Source organism: Dunckerocampus dactyliophorus, chromosome 9 (assembly GCF_027744805.1).
Source record: "Dunckerocampus dactyliophorus isolate RoL2022-P2 chromosome 9, RoL_Ddac_1.1, whole genome shotgun sequence".
Classification (NCBI taxonomy): domain Eukaryota; kingdom Metazoa; phylum Chordata; class Actinopteri; order Syngnathiformes; family Syngnathidae; genus Dunckerocampus; species Dunckerocampus dactyliophorus.
In genome coordinates this window covers 29,437,452-29,457,617 of record NC_072827.1, presented here as the reverse complement: position 1 = coordinate 29,457,617, position 20,166 = coordinate 29,437,452, and the positions used below count along the sequence as shown (strand labels likewise).

General features: G+C 39.3%; 1 protein-coding gene across 1 annotated transcript; it reads right to left on the bottom strand.

Moving 5' to 3' along the window:
• Positions 1–666: 666 nt before the first annotated feature.
• On the bottom strand, positions 667–10,185 carry chaf1b (chromatin assembly factor 1, subunit B). Its single transcript, XM_054787292.1, has 14 exons — positions 10,115–10,185; positions 9,790–9,932; positions 9,532–9,664; positions 7,648–7,768; positions 7,456–7,559; positions 6,129–6,225; positions 5,942–6,026; positions 5,705–5,798; positions 5,559–5,628; positions 5,120–5,211; positions 4,876–5,029; positions 2,920–3,471; positions 2,323–2,405; positions 667–1,075 (listed from the first exon to the last, which is right to left on the bottom strand). The coding sequence occupies exons 2-14, from the start codon at positions 9,913–9,915 to the stop codon at positions 978–980; spliced, it is 1,809 nt and encodes a 602-aa protein (XP_054643267.1). The 5' UTR covers positions 9,916–9,932; positions 10,115–10,185; the 3' UTR covers positions 667–977.
• Positions 10,186–20,166: the final 9,981 nt, after the last annotated feature.

The window sequence follows — 20,166 nt, the reverse complement described above, 5'->3', positions numbered from 1 at the left end:
TATCACTAATGCTGGCAAACACAGTACTTTCAATCATTTCAGTTTTATGTATGTATTCCTACACGTATTGCTTGTAAGCTCTGTTAATCGCTGACAGCAGTGTCCAAAGTCAGGTCAGCGTGCCATATGTGACCCACAACTTGTGTTTTATCGCCCTGCGACACATTCCAAAACTAAAATTTAACTCAGCCCTTATCAGAACAGAATATTGCAAAAGTAAAAATAGGGCCACGCTGAAAAAAAAGTTTACAAGGAAAGAACATGTTGAAACGTTGAAAGAATATTAAAAAAAACGTTAATGTATGAGCCGTATTAGTCTGTTTTTTGTCTTTGAATATATTTAGCTGCCTAGCATATCTTGACCTACATTGAAATGGTTTTATTGTGTTTTATAAAAGGTGGCCCCCTGCATCCTTCAGTTACTTTGTGGAAAAAGTTTGGACAACCCTGATCACAGAAGCACATTAAGTCTACCTTTGCATGATAAATGCTGAGTCACACTAAGAAAACCTTAATATAATGTGCATTGTAGTAAATATATATGCTTGACAGTTTCATTTATGTAAGCTGCTGATCCACAGTACTCAGCCAAATAAGACTCAAGAAATACATGAAAAAGTTCACATAAAGCACCAGGCGCTTGTTTATTTCTTTTATAGATGAACATTCACGCATTTAAAGATGAAAATGTCACACTTATTTCAAATTAAAAAGATCTTTAATAGAAAGAAATTGCAATCACATTTGTGTGTATAATGGAGTCCAAAGTGTGATCCCAGGACTATTAGTGGCCTGGAGCTCCCACATTGTTACATTTTTTGGTATGTGGGCATCGGTGGCAAACGTTTGGACACCCCTGATATGAGTGAACGGACTGACGTTAACCTCTCTGCGGTATTACACACAATGCAATGTCATAATGGCGTCACTGCAGTGGTCACGCTCATGCGTACTGTATGTCATAATCACACTGAGGTTTAGTTAGTGCCGCTTGCCGCTGTGACATTGCCGCCCGTCTTGGGCCTTTTGGACTCTGGAGGCTGGCAGAGTGGATCGGTTGGAGGAGAAGGGCGTCCTGGAGGAGGAATACAAATGAAGAGATGAGAGAGACTGTGACGGTGGGGAAGGAGTTACACATGTGACCACGACTATTTTCATGAAACTTAGAGGAGAGGTGAGGCATAGGCCAAGGAAGATTAACAAAAATTGCAACTTTTGTTTTTATGTTTCTCATATTTAAATAACTTTTATTCCTTTATTTTAACTTATATGTTTTCTCTTAATATTATGACTTTACTCTCTTAATATTTCATCTTTATTCTTGTGAAATTACTCTTTTTTTCCATTTTTGCTGTTTATTTTCTTCTTTACAGTCGTCTCTCGCTACTTAGCGGTTTGAACATCGCACCCTCACTCTAATTGCAGGTTTTTAAAAAATTAATTAATTGATGAATGATCGTTGTTTTGTGATTGAATATGGTCTATTATTAGTCAAAAATATGCATATTTAAACAAATTGTATGTATTCATGGCCTAAATTATGCATTTTCAAGCATACAAATGGCTATATTAACGAAAACACAAATATAAGGCATTCAAAAGACGTGATATGAAGTGTAACATAGTATCTGTGAGAAGCGGGGCCTGGGAAGTGACGTGTGTGTGATGTCTGCTGGCTAGAATGACTATTAGCTGAGTGCTAGCAGCAGGTTAGCAGTGTAGAGAGTGGCCGACAGCAGCTCCTGTGTGAATGTTCACTGCATGTGTTCTCTGCTTGGTAATAAAGCAATTGAAGTGCATTGTGAGTTTTTCCTTAATAAACAGCGGCAGTAGAGTAGTGTTCTACCTTGGTCTGTAGTTGTCGGTAACATTACATTGATGAGACAATATCCACCAGGAAGTACGCTGTCAATGTTAACGTGTGAGTCTATCTTATCTTATTTAGGTGTAAAATGGTTTATTTTCTATTATTGTGTGAACTATATTGGGTAGTACAAGTGTAAAAGAGTGTTATTTCATGTCAAGAGGGCTGTAATAAATGGGGAAAAACGTATTTAGAAGGTCATAAACAGGTTTTCTATGCTCTAACTACAAAAATTTCATTTGTAAATATGCAATCCTACTTTGCGGAAATTCACTTATCACTGTCGGGTCTGGAACCAATTAACCGTGATAAACCAGGGACGACTGTGCCATATGTGCCATAAATGGCCCCGGTCCGCACACAGACAAGTACAACCAAGCGATATCAAAAGAACCTTACAAAAGATATTCAAATCTAGACTCGTTCTAATAAATGGAGCAACCCCAACCCCGACTGACCATGTTTGGCCTTCTCAGTGGACGCTGGAGCACTGAAGAGCGAACTGGCCGTATGCGATCCAACCGGAGTTAAAGAAACTCGCCTGAGGGAGAAAGAAAAATAAAAATAAATTAGTTGCAGAAAGTCCATTGATACCAATCAATGTCTCGTTCGAGCCGAGGTCACCCAAGGAAAGACCGGTTTCAAGTTACAGATTTAAATACAAAAGCTTTTACAGGCTGTCCATTGTCTACGAGGAGTCTGTCCGAGTGATTATTTTATAGCCAGCAGGGGGTCCAACGAACCCCTAAAGCCAGACGAGGCTTTGTTCTGAGCTGAGCATGTGAACAGCAACAAAAACAAACAGCTCATGTTAATTCTCTCTGTTTTGACAACAGCGATGATCCACTTTATACATTTTACATTCACTCTATTGCATTTATGTACACATGGGGCAGCAATTAAAGAAACAGCGTCTTAAGTTAACGGACACAATCGGCGAGGTATTAAAAATAATTATCAGAAACCTCTCTTAGCATGATACAGTGCAGTTTTACGCCACTGCAAATTACTACCACTAAAGCACCGACTGCTGTATACATGACTGTTATATTTACCTTGGAATGGGCCCTTTTGCAGCCGTTGAACCTTTAGGAGTGGTGGGCCCAGGAGATCTGGTGCTGTTGAGGACTTTGGGTGTAGTGGGAGTGAGTGGGGTGAGAAGAGGCTGCTTTTTAGAGGAGTTCGGGGTGAGAGGGTTGACACTCTGAGGCGTCGAAGGTGCGCTCGTGCTTCCGGATGTTGGCTTCTGAGGTGTAGAGGAAGCCGTGCTTTTTGGAGTCGTGGGCTTCCCCCAGGCTTCCAGGGTGTTGAGGGTGATCTTTCGGGGCTTGGCCTTTATGCCGGTCTTCTTCTCGTCAGGGGTCGTGACAGAGGAGAGGTTGGCATGGGATGTGGGAGTGGATACTGTGCTTGACGGCTGGGAAACAGGAGACGAAGTCCTGCCTTGTGGAGTCTTTTTGCCCTTCTTTTCCGCACCATTGGTTGGACTAAAGACCTCCAGGGTAGGCGGCTCCTTCAGTGGCGTGCCCAGTTCCCCGGGAGAGAAGGACAGGAAAGAGCAGTAGCCATCTGTGGAGGACACTGCCAGGAAGGAACCATCTCGAGACCTAGACAAGACAGAAATATGATGGAATTATACTGTAGCCCATCACTGATGATTTCCCCTTTTTAATTTATTGACTGTGAAGAACTGACACGAGGTGTTGGATCACAAGTGGCCCATTTTGTTTTGGTCCCTCTTAAGTATGAAATTGTCAGAGATGTACTGTACTCATTTATCAAATGAAGAAGCACAATCACAGTGAAGAAATTGTCTTATTAGTTTTATCAGCCCTGTAACAAAATACGTCACATATTTATCAACACTGAAGCAGGAAATACAATGTTAGAACTTAAGTACGATTTTAAACAGAGGAAATGTGACTAAAATAAACCTAATATGAATTCTGTACAAATAAAAAAAATCTTTGCTATGTGACTATAAACAACTAGTGTATACAAATATATATCACTGATGTATCACTGTTATCTTTGCAAAGAAATCAAGTCTACGGTAAGAGACTGTGATCTGACTTGACACTAACATGCGCTCTAACTTCTAAATGGTGTAAAAAAAAAAGTTACTTCATGATCTACATCACAGACGCTGCCATTTTACTCCAGCACTCATGCTACACTGTCATTGGTGTGACGACCGTCACTCTCCCCATCCCCGATCCCCCAGCCACGCCGGCCGGAGCAAGTTGGCTTCACCGCCTTGGATCTCCCCTTTGAAGGCCGCAGGAGGAGTGATCGCCAGGCGTATCCCGATACAACTTTTTCACTTCCAATACGATACCCATATTGTAGTCTTAAATATCGGCCAATACCGCTATCAATCCAATATCAACATGAATCATACACACTTTTACTGTTTTTAGTATGGAATGTTAGAAGATGCTTGATCAAGTGATATTACTCTAACGGAACAATAGTCAGCAGCAGTAGGTGAGAGAAAAACTGACCCATTTACTTCTTTATGGATCTGGGGTATAGTTTAATGAAAAATAAAGTGACAGCTTGGCATAATGCAGCGAGGTTGGAGGTGCTCAATGAAGCGTTTAAACCCGACATTACTCACCAATGACAAGGGCTCGCTCTTTTGTGGGATAGCTAATGACGTTTTGTTGTCCCGTGAGAGTTTCTCGTGTGAAGTGTGATGCTGCTGTTGTATCACGTGGGCTCTACCTGGCCGCTGCTGGATAGACGTGCTGGGGCGGAGTCTGGAATCAATTTCTTGTATAAGAGTGCCGATATTGTACATTTTAGGTGCAGGCCAATATAATCAGATATCAGACCATTTTTGCTGATATCGGCCCCATATCTGATATTAATATCAAATCAGGACACCCCCAGTGACAGCATTAATGTACTTTTCTTTTGATTTTCTATTCATTTCTATCTAAAGTGCTCCATCAACTGCCTCCCAAGGTCCCAGAAGGTCCACAATGGGAGAGACAGTGTTCTCTTACCATGTGAGGTCGCTGAGTGTATGATAGTGAATGTTGGACACCAGGCCAAACGGGAATGTCTGCTGCGTGTCATACAGGAAGATGGAGTCCTCGGATGCCACCGCAAACACCATACGGTACGGCAGGTGGAATAAATTGGGCTGGATGGAGCCGTCTGTGATGGGAAGTGGAGACAAAAAAAAAATGAAGACACAACATGGAAGTATACAAATACAAGTTGATAGGTTTAAAGCTGTGCCCGTACCATCTCCCTTGTTGGCTCTCAGCTCAAAGTAGACTGGGCAGCAGCGCACAGCCAGTGTTGCTTTAGTTGGACATGGCAAGTGGGCTACCGGCCTTAAAGACAGGGAGAAATTCAATTACCAGCTTAAAAAGACTCTATAACAGGGGTATCCAACGTATGGTTCGGGGGCCATTTTTGGCCGTCCGCCTGGTCTTTTAATGGCACTTGGCCTATTATGAAAATAAAATTAATTAATTGTCGCCTATGACACAATGCTAAGATGTTTACTACAGATAGTTTAGCATATATTCACCTACATGTGATTGGTTTTAGCATCTTTAATCTACAAAATGTATCAAAATGCCCCTCACTCCATATACTTTCATTTTTCCTTATGCAGCCCCGAGTGGCCATAGTTTGGACACCCCTGCTTTTTGTTACTAATATTGTCAAATCTTACCTCTTGAGGCTGTTCCTGGAAAAGATGTAGGTAGTATTTATAATATTTTCTCCAACCTCCACACACCCCGCTGAGAGATCAGAGAAAGTTCCGTTGTAGACGCAAATTACCAAAATGACTGCACGTAAGACAAGCTGTGGGTGTACCTGGAGCAAGCAGGAAAGATCCGTCTGGTGTGAAGGAAAGGCGACGAAAGAACGACCTCATGCTGTCGTCATGGAAGATACGATGCTGCTTGACCTACAGAGAGACAAACAACAAAGTTCATGTATCATCTTCAAATGTTAGCTTAAACTGTATAACAACTACTTCTTAGGTTTTCTGTTGTTGTCAATTACATACTGTGAAAAGGACCTAAGGAAGAGTGCTCTATGTGGACTGACCTCTCCATCTGCAGGGGACCCTGAGCTCATTTTGCTAACACAAAAGGCCTTCTTCTTCGTGTGAGTGCTGTATACGCGCATTACTCTGAAAAGGAGTAATATCAAAATATATACACAGTAGATCTGTCAAAGAAACTGCATGTTTATACATTGAAAGACTATGTGAGTAATGGTACTGTATGTGTACCTGTCGCAACTGAGAGTGGCAACATATTGCCCCAGTGGATCCCAGGTCACACCCTGCACGTAGCTCTTGTGGTCATTTAGGATGCACAGTTTCTGTCCTAAGAAGAAGAAAAATGTAAATGAAAGCTACATTTTGATGTTTTAATGCAGGGGTGTCCAAAGTGCGACCTGGGGCCCATTTGCAGCCCGCTGCTGTTTTTTTATCGGCCTCCATATATTTATTGACTCCATATAATTTAACAAGAAAAAAAAAAAAAAATGGAAAAAACAGCTGTAATTTTACAAGAATAAGGTCAAAATATTAAGAGAAAAAAAAATCACAATTTTAAGAGGATAACTTGTAATATTATGAGGAAAAAACAGCGTCACTTTAGTAGCATTGAGTTGAACTATTAAAGACAAAATCTGTTTTTTTTAAGTTTTAATATTATGAGAAACAAAAAAAAAAACAAAATAAAGTTGTCATTTTTGGAAAATTAGGTTGAGCAAAAAGTTATAATATGGGAGTACAGTCAAAATATTATGGGAATAAAGTTATAGTATTACGAGGAAATGAGAACATTTACAAAGATTATTTAAAGGTCATCCCAAATTCTTAAACACGGATAAAGTGAGAAAATCGAACAAATTTTTTCATAAAATACATAGCAATTTCATAGACGCAAGTCAATTCATGTTCAAGATAATACACTTTATAGACAACCTCTATGCTCCGTAGCCCATCGAGCTGACATCATGCCAGTAAGACGGACGCCTATCAGCACATTGTTTCTGTGTAATCACCTGTAAATATCACAATCACAAGTTTTAAGCACATTTTGGAAGGTTTTGAAGAGAATGCCAAGACTTTGTGCTGCGGGGGTGCGCAGTGCTGGCACTGCTCATGGTGTTCGTCTTTCTACTTGTCCGAAAGAGGAAAAGTTGCGAAGAGCTGGACAAATAAATGGACCACCAAAGTAGGCGACATTATGCTTGGCACATTTCAACGATGATTGCTTGAAGGAAGTTTGCAGTGTAGCCAATGAGCTGGGATACAAGGCAAGACTGAAGCCTTCGGCTGTGCCAAGCATAAAATATCCCTCTATGACGTGTGTTTCCGACAAGTTGAAATAGTTGAAAAAAGAGCAAAGACCAAAGTTCACACTAATAATATGCTTTTCACCTATATCACAAAGACGAGATGCTGTTTTTTCATAAAATATACATACAGTAACTACTTAGCATATTTACATGTGTTGCTGTACAAACTATCAAAGTGGCCCTTGCATCCTTTCATTTTTCAGTATGTGCCCCTCGGTGGAAAAAGTTTTAATCTATTCTCAGCAAACCTTTGTTGATGTCCCACATAATAGCGGTGTTATCCACAGAACCAGACACCATGAAATTTCCATCACGGGTCCAGCAGATGTCATACACGTCCTCAATGTGGCCCCTAAAAAGACCAAGATGTCAACGACATAGACCTTTTTGCATTAGTGCCACAGGTCCACAGTTTTGAAGCCGTTGTTGCTGCTGTGTACCTCAATGTCTTGATGACCGTCCAGCTTTCTTTGTTGAGTTGAGCGTCTTCTTCCTCCTGGAACACAGGAGCCTGTTCAGGCTCCTTGTTGTCATTCAGCTTCCACAGTAGAATGGATGCATCTGTACCACAACATAAAATAATAAACAGAGGTCATATGCTAACCAGAGATGTCCCATTACACATTTTTTTTTTTTTAATAATTAGCTTTTTGTTACAAACATGAATTTGTGGAATTGAATATGGTTATGAAAATAACTTTTCAAACCGAAGTACTGTTGAATTTACTTTTTTTTTTTTTTTTTACACAGCATGACCAACAATACTGTTTGGCTTTTGTAACAAACCTCTGAGAGTCATTTTTTTAACAAGCTCCCTTCAACGCAATAGTAATTTACTGACGGCCCCTAGTATAAATAACCAGCGGTTGTAGCAGCACTTCCCATGTGAGCTCCCCGCACCATGACAAAGCAGTCAGGGCACAGTGAGGGGGAACTACCGCTGTAGCTACGGAGACGAATCTCCAACTTCAAACTAACTTCACCACGGTACACCGTGAACATGTCTGCATGGTGGTATTGCGTTTTTTGTTCCTCTTGCGGGTGGCGGGAGTCGAGTGGCAACCAGCTTTGAGGCTGCACCCACTGCACCCACCTTGATGGAGTGTGGCCCAAAGTTACGAACGTTATACGGCAACCGGATCGGCCTGATCTCGTGGCGGAAGCCGATATTATCCGATCTTCAAATCCAGAGGATCGACCCCGACCCTGAAGATCGGATCGGGACATTCCTAATGCTAACAACTCAAAGATGCAATACAAATAGTGGCCTCTACTCTAATAGACGCCATGGCACGTCTCCTTTTTCCCTTGTTTGCTGTCTACAATGACAGAAACCACCACGTGTCGCGGTGAACATTTTTACCACAATACACGCACGCACACAATCATGACTCATGTCACGTTCATGGCTTCACAGATTGTCGGAAATCAAAAAACTTTAACACTACATATAACCACCAGGGCCCGGTTGTTCAAAACTTGGTTATTTATTTAACCACTACTTCAGTAGACTTAACCAACCATTAACTTTAACGGCACCGTTATGTTGTTATCTTGTTGTCCAAAACTCGGTTAACTTTAACCGGCGGTTAACTTGACGTTAAAGTTAACACACCCAAGGACCACTGCTAACTTTTTAACAGGTGGTTAACTCTCAAGATGGAGTTTGTGGCCAACGCTGCCTTCATGATGCCATACTGTCATGTCTTTTTACAGGCATTGCTGATGTCTGGGTTATGCATTACTCCAGCACAGGAAAACATGCTTTTAACTGCCTAGATTTTAAAAGGAAACTATTTTTTTGATCCGTGTTAAGCATGCAAATTCTATCTTAGTCATGTTTAAGAACAACTATTTTGGTGGAATAATTGTACATAGAGCTGTTTGAGGCTTTATCGGTGTCACAAGATTGTATTTTTATGAATTTGCAATTTGAGGAGATAGTTACATTATTTTTAAAGCTTTCCAGAGGAACTGTAAGTATAGTGTGTTTGATGGTGTACATAGTCCTGCCTTTGCAATGTATTGAAAGCTGTGTTCTGTACACTTGTGTAACAATAACAAATAAAACATTCATTCGCTAAATATTGCTCATGTGTCGTTTATACATGAATAGCTATTATACATATTATCATCTTGGCACCAATATTAGGTTGAACCCATAAAATTATAAAGGTGTGTACTAGTACAGTTAATGCTGTCGACATAGTATTGTATTTTATTCTATTTGTGTAATTAGGAGGTGATGGTAATTGGTGGTCTATTATTGTTTGTTTATTGGTAGTTATTTAGTTAGGTGTCTATGCATAGCACATAAGACATACCATCTCCTCCTGATGCGAGAAGCTCTCCAGTGGGGCTAAAGCGCACTACATTGACGGCCTTTGTGTGTCTGGTGAGGTTCGACAGAAACTCCACCACTGCCTTTCCATCTCGGCCCATGTCGACTCGCCACAGCTGCATTAACATGAAATAAAACACATGCAAATCTGAAAATGAATGTACACATAAATGCATAGCAGCTGCTTTAAAAATGTTTTAGTACAGTAGATTTGTCTGTACTGTCGACTTTGTCCACTCACCCTGACTGTGGTGTCCACTCCAGCTGTGGCCAGACGATGTGTGCGTCCTTCAGAGCTGTGCTGAAAGTCCAAACTGTAGACAGGCTCTTTGTTGTGCCAGGCGATCTCACAAGTTACCACCTTCATCTTTATTCAACACCAACCTGTGAGTGAAGCGTCTATTTGGATTAGATACTTTCTTTAATCCGATACGAAAAGTATTGTACTTTTACAAAAAGTAAGCACGTGAACCAATGTATAGGTCTGTTCCGATTCGCCTACGCGCAACAAATTAACACAAATGACGTTTTAACAAGGTTATTTCGAGGAAATTAGGCCTTTTCACCTTCTCTGTTGTCCAAATGAAAAATATGAGCGGATTCCCGCGTTTGGGTTAGTTCAAAACTTCCGGTCGAGACTTCCGCGGTGATTGGACCAAATTAAGAAAAAGGCGGTGACTAACGATGAAAAATAACAGTACTTCTGGTCAGATGATCTTCGGTGATTGGACGAAAATGCGAAAGAGGCGGTGACTAATGGAAACTGACAAATAACACGGAGTAGGTATGGAAAACTCCATTTCCTTTTACTGACTCAAGTTCTTATGAGTCACTTTTTAAAGTTAACGGGGTACTCAAATCACACGAGTCATGCGTCAAAGAAGGCACACACATAAACTTACAAATTCATGTTACTCGGTGTCCCTTTCTGATTTAGCCATCGGTAGAAGGGGTGGGTAAGTGAACGACTTAACGAAACGAGTAACCGTGAGTCCCGAGACAGTAAAATTTACGAATTTCGAACGACTCGTTCAAAACTCGTACATCTCGTACTTCCTTCAGTCCTCCAAATCAGCCCTGGAATCTGATCGCAGTTCACCGCCAGTGTTTGTAGGTCCCCTGATTATAAGCGACTTTGGGCTTTTTTAAAATTAGCTTGCAAATACCCTGTCGTGTTTGAGCTTGTCTCTCTCGCAAGACCTGGCAACACATATTGTATTTCAGATTACTGTATTCGTTAACCATGTAAATGGGGTCTATCTTACAAATTAGACAACGGGGGTGGGGGGAACAGATCACGATATAAAATCTTGCCCAAGGCACTACATTGGGTAAGAGCAGCTCTGTTCTGCCCTGCCACAGATCCTTTTTGCTGTCTTGGAAGTAACTTATTTACAAATGTTGAGTAATCACAAGTTTCTTTTTACAAGCTATAAAAATGACAGCACCACATTAACACTTGAGAGGTAACCAGTCAAATACTGCGCTGAAAAATTAAGAGGCCAAAAATAACCATTTGCTTTTTTGCATGTGGATTTTTATTGATCTTAATCAAACTTGCCAGGAGTGATACAATTACTTAAAATCTTTGAATTAAAATGCTGCTGGTGATGTAAAGTTATGAGTCGAACCTCGGTTTTCATCTTTCAAATACATTTTTCCTTTAATAATGTTAATCCGTTCAAGACAGAATCTGTCTACAGTGTCCCAACTCTATAAAAAAACAATATACATTCTTCACAGAGAGCGAGTCACCAACATGCGGATGCTATGTTTGGACACTCGATTCTGCAGCACTCGTTTTTTTAGGCACACTGCTTGGTCGTACAATAACCAAGACAGTGCACCAAAACCGAGACATACTTTTAGAAATAATTTGTCGAAAACCAAATTATTCGAATAACTGGGGCATACAACAACCGAGCTTCCACTGTATGTTATTTGTTTCAAGACAGACATGTCTCCATTTCAACAGTTAATTCATGGAAATGAGCAATCACAAAGGTTGACACAACCTTTTTTGAGACATGACATCAACTATGAAAAGGTGAGTGGCATTCACTTCATAGGACAACTCCGAGCATGGACATAAAAGTTCAGAACATTCAGAAATAGCTCCTTCTCTGCCTTTTAAATATGATTTAAAAACAAACAACTGGTTATTTCTCCAGAGTAGATTAAGGGAACAACACAAACTACTATTTCACTTCAGTCTTTGGTTAATATTCTACTCAGCATCTTCCTCTGTTACTGTTGATGTTACTGTCTGGGTGATGTTGCTGGCCATCCCTGGTGACCCTTCAAAACCTTCTCCTCCAGTATTTTTTACAGGCATGGTGTCGTCAAAATGAGCATTAATACCGGAAGATCCCAGGAGAACATCATTGGTTTCACTTTCACTTTCAGCAGAGGGAACAACTGGAGACTTCAGTTGGCTTCTCGGTTGCCTTCCTTTACACAAATGACAACAGCATGTTTTTTATAAGAAGTGCAGTGGAAAGACAAAACGTCATCACAACCACAACTAAGCAAAGCCCACCTTTTGGGACCTGCTGACAGAGAGTAAACATCTGTAATCACTGAAAGACAACCGTTACTGGAGTCGCTGCAGGCTGGAGAAGAAGGGGAATGGACAGCCTGTTGACACATTCACCATTTATGTTGGTTATGTTATGTTGCTTTCAAAATGAAGAAATATACAAGTGTTGACATTTTAACGATAAATAAGACGTCTGTTAACATGTTCACACCATGTTAAGTCTAAATACTTATTTTTACACTTTCATGAATGTTAGTGTGAATCTCGAAGTTGATTCCCATTCAGCAATCCTCCTACTCCTCACTGAGTCTTATTATATAGTGTTGAACTTATTTTTTACACTTGTTTCATGGTTCTTCATGGGAAGTATCACTGGTTTAGGTGTTTCTTCCATCTGACAAAGCATGACATCAAAATTTTGAGTCATCGTGTTCTGTCAGGATGCTGTACACCAAAAGTACAAGATCTAAAAAAAAAAATCTGACATGACTCCATCGCCAAGGCAGAAATTCACCGGCACGTCCACCGGTCCGCCATAAAATTATGTCCGCCAGGCAACAAGTAGATGATTGAAATGGTTCATCTCGCAAAAACTGAATTAAAATACACTAATACAGTGCAGGGTGGTGCTGATCCTGAAGTCGCCTACGGAACGGTTCGATACAAATGATCAAAATTGTAATTTGCTTCATCGTACGTCTTTTCAAACATGTTGAATTGTGCAAGTGTAAACGTGTGACGTACGTCAGTGTGGCTTTGTCAAGCATGGTCGAAATTAACTAAACCATTACCATGAACTGACTAATTTTCCCAATGGTCAAAATGTAGTCAAATGTCCATTCCTCATACTGTCAACCCTTTCTGAGTTGTGGTAACATACCTTTGTAGCTGAAGAATGAATGTCTTTCATGCTTTCATTGCAAGCCCTCAGTTGTTGCAGCTCCATATGTCTCTGTGCCCTCTTCAACTCTTTTGGCCGTCTCTCTTTGCTCAGACGTGACACTGTTATGATTTTATTGGTTTTCAAGCTGATGATATAGTCTTTCCCAAAAGTAGCCTGCTGCTCATGTTGAGCATCATCAGCGTCACATTGGGTTGCAGTGCCAGCTAACTTGGAAATTAAAAAAAACACGTGAATTCATTTTGATGCTTTTGTTTGGGGGGGGTAATCATCAGGTACCTGCAGCCTGTTCTTGTTCCATCTACGCTTTGCGGCATCAGAACGTTTTCCTTTACGTGGCATCTTGGCCTGGAAAGACAGCAAAATGAATATGAAAAATTATATGTACACGTGTGACTGGTTAGAACATAAGTGGGGTATCAAATCCCAAGTGCATATATTATTTGAGGACTAATATATTAGGTAATATACACCGCAGCATAGCATAACAAGCCCCAAATACAACAGGACTGGAATTTGGCACGATTTACAAACTTTTAAAGTATTTAGTATGCATTCACTCAGTTGTTGTTTTACAAAAGAAAACTTTAATAACTGTACTTTCGCGAATAGTCACGTAAATTTATCACAGGTTTGTCTACGTAACATAACCAAGCCGAGACGAGTGTACCGTAAACAAGGACGTAACAAATATGGCGGCAGCCACTATCACAAAACCCCCCACTCAGACCAACTATGTACAACACAATAAGACAATCTTGACGTAGCCCGTGACTACCCAAATTGTAAGAATTATTTCAATCCGTATCGTCCTTCTCGACTCGGTAGCGCTGCACCCCGCTGTTAAAGGTGCCGCCACAGCTTCTCCCTGTCTTCTTCTTCTTTTAGTTTAATGGCGGGTTGCAACCATGACTTGAAAAGGTGCATACCGCCACCTACTGTACCGGAGTATGTAACATGGGCCATATACAGTATCTTACTTTATGCTATCTTAGATAGTGAGGAGACTACTTATACTACTACTAATAATAATCCTAATAATAATACTTATATAATACTATATATTACTATATAATACTATATAATATAATACTAAAATATTCTAATACTTATCTATATTCTATTATATAATCCTGTGTCCTTCAAATATTCTATCACTGCCCTCTGTATATCTCTTTCCCCCTCCCCACCTGTTCCTAAGATACCCTCAATGCTCCATTCCCTTCCTATCTTCTTAATTCTTTTCCTTAACGTTACACGTTCTTCCCTATATCTCTTGCAGTGTAGTAATATGTGTTCTACGTTCTCTATACTTTTGCATTCCATACATACTTTTGATTTACATTTCCCTATCAAAAACATCTTGTCATTTAACCCGGTGTGATTGAGCCTCATCCTAGTTAACACTATTTCCTCTTTTCTGTTTTTTCTCTTCACCCCTTGTGTGCTGATAGATTTTTGTACTTTATAATACTTTCTCCCGCTACTACCCTCATCCCACCTATTTTGCCATTTCTCCATCATTTGTTTTTTGATTATTGCCTTTACTTCGCCTTTACCAGCAGGTATATCTATCATTTCATTCCTTCTAATTCCCATTTTAGCCATTTTATCTGCCACCTCATTCCCCTCCATCCCTACATGTGCAGGCACCCAGCAAAATCTTATGTCTATTTTTAACATATGTAGTTGGAATAAGTTTTGATGTATTTCTAATAATAAATCCTCTCGACTTGATTCCATATTTTTAATACTATATAATGCTGCCAGAGAGTCCACACAGCATACCACTCTATCTGGTTTTATTTCCTCTATCCATTGCAAGCCTATAATAATTGCCATCATTTCTGCTGTATAAACCGATAGCTGGTCAGGTAATCTTTTAATGATGCTATAATTCATTGTTGGTACATAAATTCCAATCCCCACCTTCCCTTCTTCGCTTTTTGATCCATCTGTATACATATCTAAGTAACCATAATATTTGTTTTTAATATATTGACTTGCCTTATGTCCTTTTTCATTATCTTTCCATTTATTTTTTAACTCTGTTATATGTATATCTACTTCAGGTTTCGGAAATAGCCAGATAGGAATATTGCTTATGGGTGTAGAATTATTAATATGTATATTTTTTATGTTATATTTATCTATTTTATCTTTAATTACCCACCCAAAGCTATTACTTTTAGTTGTATTATACTCCCAACATTCCTCTATCACATTCTTGGCCAGATGTCCATGCCTACATCCTTTAAGTCTACTCCAGTATGTTAACATAAGTTGATCTCTTCTCAGGTCATACGGTACTTCTCCTAACTCAACCTGCATTGCTTTAATTGGTGTTGATATGATTGCACCTGTACATATCCTAAATGCTTTGTGAATATTTCTTTCTATTTTCATTAAATGTGTTTTAGCTGCAGCTCCATATACAAAACTTCCATAATCTATATTTGCTCTCATCAAAGCTCTATATATATATATTAGTGACTGTTTATCTGCTCCCCACTCCTTACCTGTAACAGCTCTCATTAAGTTTATTATCCTCTTACATTTCTCTTCTACCTTTTCCACATGGGTCTTCCATGTGCCTTTCTGATCTAGCCACATACCAAGATATTTAAAATGATCTACTTTTATCATGTTTTGTCCATATAGCATCAGGTTCTGATTTTTTATGCCTTTTTTCCGGGTAATCGTCATGTAACATGTTTTATTGGGTGATAGCTTAAATCCCCAGTCATATGACCATTGTTCTATCTTCTTTATTGCTTCCTTCATTTTACTTGTCACATTTATAGAATCTCGTCCCCTTGCCCAAATCACTCCATCATCTGCATATAGGGCCGACCCAATCCTTCTATCCAGATTCATGAATATATCATTTATCATTATGTTAAACAAAACTGGGCTAATTACACTCCCCTGTGGTATACCATTTGCTATACTGTATTCTTCTGACATCTCTGATCCTACTTTAACTTTGAACTTTCTGTTCGATATGAAATCAAGGACCCAGTTATAGAACCTACCTCTAATTCCCATCCTATTCATCTTAATCAATAAACCCTCCCGCCACATGGAATCATAAGCCTTTTCAATATCAAAGAATACAATATTCATCAACTCTTTCATTTTAAAGGTTTTCTCTATTTCATTACTTACTCTAACTACAGCATCCATTGTTGATCGTCCTTTTCTAAACCCACACTGATAAGTTGTAAGTAACTCTCGACTTTCAAGGAAATAGTTAAGTCTTCTGACTAGAACTTTCTCCATCCATTTGCATAGATGTGATGTAAGAGCAATAGGTCGATAATTCACAGGGTGTTTTGGATCCTTACCGGGTTTATTAAATGGTAAAATTAATGCACTTTTCCATTGCTTTGGTATTATCCCTTCTTCCCATATTTTGTTAAATAAATCTAATATTTTTCCCAACATATTTTCTGGTAGATTCTGGAACATAATATAACTCAATTGGTCTTCTCCTGTTGCAGTATCTTTACTTTTATTTAATACTATTAGCAATTCATTGATATTAATTTCAACATCCATCACACTCTCCTCACTATCCTGTTTTAGTAACACATCCCTATTCTTTTTTATCATCCTCTCCTTCCCTCGTCTATGATTTTCATCCAGATGGTCTCCACTATGCACCCCTGCAAACTTTTTCCCCAGCACATTTGCTTTTTCTTTATCAGTCACATACATTGTTCCCTTATCTTCTAATATAGGTATTTTAGTAAACACGTTTTTCCCACTCATCTTCTTTAACATTGACCATACATCTCCTATCTTAATTTCCCTTCCTATGGCAGAGCAATAATCCCTCCATGCGTTTTGTTTACTGTTTTTAATTACTCTTCGGGCTATAGCTTTTTTCCTCTGATAATTTATTACATTTTCTTGGCTGAGGTTCTTCCTTAACCTTCTTAATGCGCAATTTCTTTCTTTTACAGCTGTTGTGCACTTTTCATTCCACCATGGAACCATTTTCCTTTCCCCTCCAATTGACTTACACGGTATACTTTTCATTGCTGCCTCTATTATCTTATTTGTGATCTTAACTGTGCATTCCTCTATGCCACCTTCCATTGATATTGAATTTGCTGCTTTACTACATTCCTCCCTGAATTTTCTCCAATCCGCTTTTGAAAAGCACCACTTTTTATGTCTGTGTCTTTCTTTGATATCTACTTCTGCGTTTATTGTACAACTTATCGGAAAATGGTCACTTCCTATACTTGTGGTTTCATTTACATACCATTCACAGGAACTTGCCAAGCTATGTGAGACCAGAGTTAAATCAATGCATGACATTGTATTTGACCGTATATCTATTCTTGTTCCATTTCCCTTGTTTAAGCATACTAACTGTCTGATATCCATGAGTTCTTCTACTACTATTCCATTGTGATCTGTTTGCTTACTTCCCCATAAACTATTATGTGCATTAAAGTCCCCACACCAGATCTCTCTACCACCATGCCTCCTTATTATCTTCTCCATTGTTTCAACATCTAGTAGTTTACAGGGGTTATATATATTAATAATGATTATATTTGTATTTGCTTGATGTATTTCAACAATCACACATTCTATTTCATTTGCTGTTGTTATTCTATTATATATTATTCCATCCCTCACAAATGTTGCACACCCTCCCCCTTGGTTTTCTTTTCGATCGAATCGCACTGATTCATAGCCATTCAACACATAATCCAGCTGTGGTCTAAGCCACGTTTCTTGCACACATATAATATCAGGTCTTTTCCTACTTTCTGTTATATATTTCTTAAGTTCTTGTCCATTTGCTATTAAACTTCTTGCATTCCATTGTAGGATGTGGAGTACCATTGTGATTTTAATTACCGTTCTGAGGTCCTGCATCATTATGTATAGTCAACATACTATGTATTTCTTCTGCTTTCACGTCTTTGATGTTTAAATATTGTTCTGCCGCTTCCACAACCGTTTTGATCCTGTCACTTTTCCTTTCCTGCCTCGTGGCCACATTGATGACTTTACATATAAAAGCTACAAAGTTCTTTTTATTTACTACTAATGTGTCTTCTTCAATTGCACACTTATGATTACATTTCTGTTGAGGAGCATTCCATTCTGATTGAGATCTTCTATGGTCTGTTCTCTGAGGAAGCCCTACTACTTGTCCTGTCTGGTCTATATGAGTTTCCTGATTCTCTACTGGTTTATTTTGCTTAATTACACACATACCTATATTCTTTACTGCTTCAGCATATGATACCTTATTTTCTCTTTTGTATTTTTGCACTTCTTTGGCATGTCTTTGCACTTCACAGCCGCCATATGCGGCACTATGTTCTCCTCCACAATTGCAACATCTTAGTTTAGCATCGCTAGCACACTTCCCATAGTCATGTTCTCCACCACACTTTGCACACCTTTGCCTCCACTGACATTGCTGTGCCGTGTGTCCCATTCTCTGACATTTGTAACATCTTAGTGGTTGAGGAATGTACTCCCTCACCCTAAAATTCATACATCCTACACGTATGTCTGTCGGTATTGTCTTTTCAAATACAAGTAATACAGACAAACTGTCACTTTTTACTCCTCCTCTGCTGGTTTGGAGTCGTCTAGCTTCTGTTATTTTGCCACCTCTTATTTCTCTCTTCACCTCATCCATGGACATTTCCAACGGTACGTTTGATATAACTCCTCTTATTACTGCTGCCTCTCCTGGTATGTGTACTTTTATTTCTCCTCCATCAAGGTACTTCAATCTCATAATGTTTTCTTGCTGTCTTTTATTTGCTGTCGAAATTAGTATTCTTCTGTTATTGAGCATTTTGGCGTATTTAACTTTCCCTATTTCTTTTTCAATTGCTTTAGTCAGATGAACTGGGTGAAAATGTCCTTTATCTTTGCTCATTGTAATAAGAACTTTGTATTCTTCATCTGACTCTTCTTTGCCATTTGTTTTAGCTCGTATTTTTTTTCTTTGTTTGTCTTCCATCATGATCTTTCCCGCTGCTTGCTTCTGACCATGACTGTTTCCTTGCTATTTTAACCTGTGTGTACTCCATCTCCTCTGCCCCTTCGTCGCTAACATCATCTGAGCTACAGCCCATTGTTACACTCACGGTACAGTTTGGTTGCACTCGCACTTCAGCTCCCTCCGCTCCACCGCCACCAGCTCTTCGTATCTCTTTTGGTTTGTTGGAGGTCGTGGCGCACCGGTCTCGTCGTACCGGGCCCATATAGGCCGTCGGCCGAGACCTATGCAGTCCACTTCCCACAACCCACCTCCAGTCCAGATATCAAATCTCTCAACTGTATATTCAATACTTATTGTATTCCTTATCTCGCACTTTTCGCGCTTCAATTTTGGCGCCTCGAGCATTCGACAGTCACTTCCGCCTCCTCCCGTCACCAGCCAACCGCTGCCAAAGCCCTTCTCCCTGTCCTTTCCGGTTGACAGACTTAAAGTTTAAAGTGCATTAGCGTCACCAACTGGACTGGAGGATGCAACCGGGCATATATTTTTGGGCTAAATATTTACAGGAATTTAAATTTGTTATTGTATGTTTTAGTTTCAGATGATGGTGTACCAAAACAGTGGATATTATGTGATTGTGAAAAGTATAATTGCGGATATGTACTGTCTATGTTCGTGATTTTATTACTTTATTGAGGTAAAATTACTTTATTCTGTGACTTTTAGTCTCTATATTTTCTTTATTTAGTCAGTGTGACACGCTTCATTTAACCTGTATGTCTCACGTGCGAAAACGATACACTTATTACCACGTATTATACTCAATAAATGTTTTAATTTTTGTGTAAAATGATAAAAATCACAATCGTGAGTGGAATATTGCTTTAGGACAGGTGATGAAAGCTAAAAGTTCTACTTAAAATGTGTTTAAGAACAGTGATGTACCCACAAATATCTAACATTGAGGTGAGAGCTTTGTAAACACTGCACATCCTGGAATATACCATATCCGGGGGAGGGGTTTCTGAAGAGTATATTCCTCGTCATTTAAGATTTTATTAAATGAAATTGGTCTATGCCAAATTTGATATGTTGTAAAATTGTTTTTTGTGTATTTACCTTTTGTTTGCGTTTAAGACAAAAACCCATCTTCTACTAATGAAAAGATCCACTAACTCCCCCTTCAGAA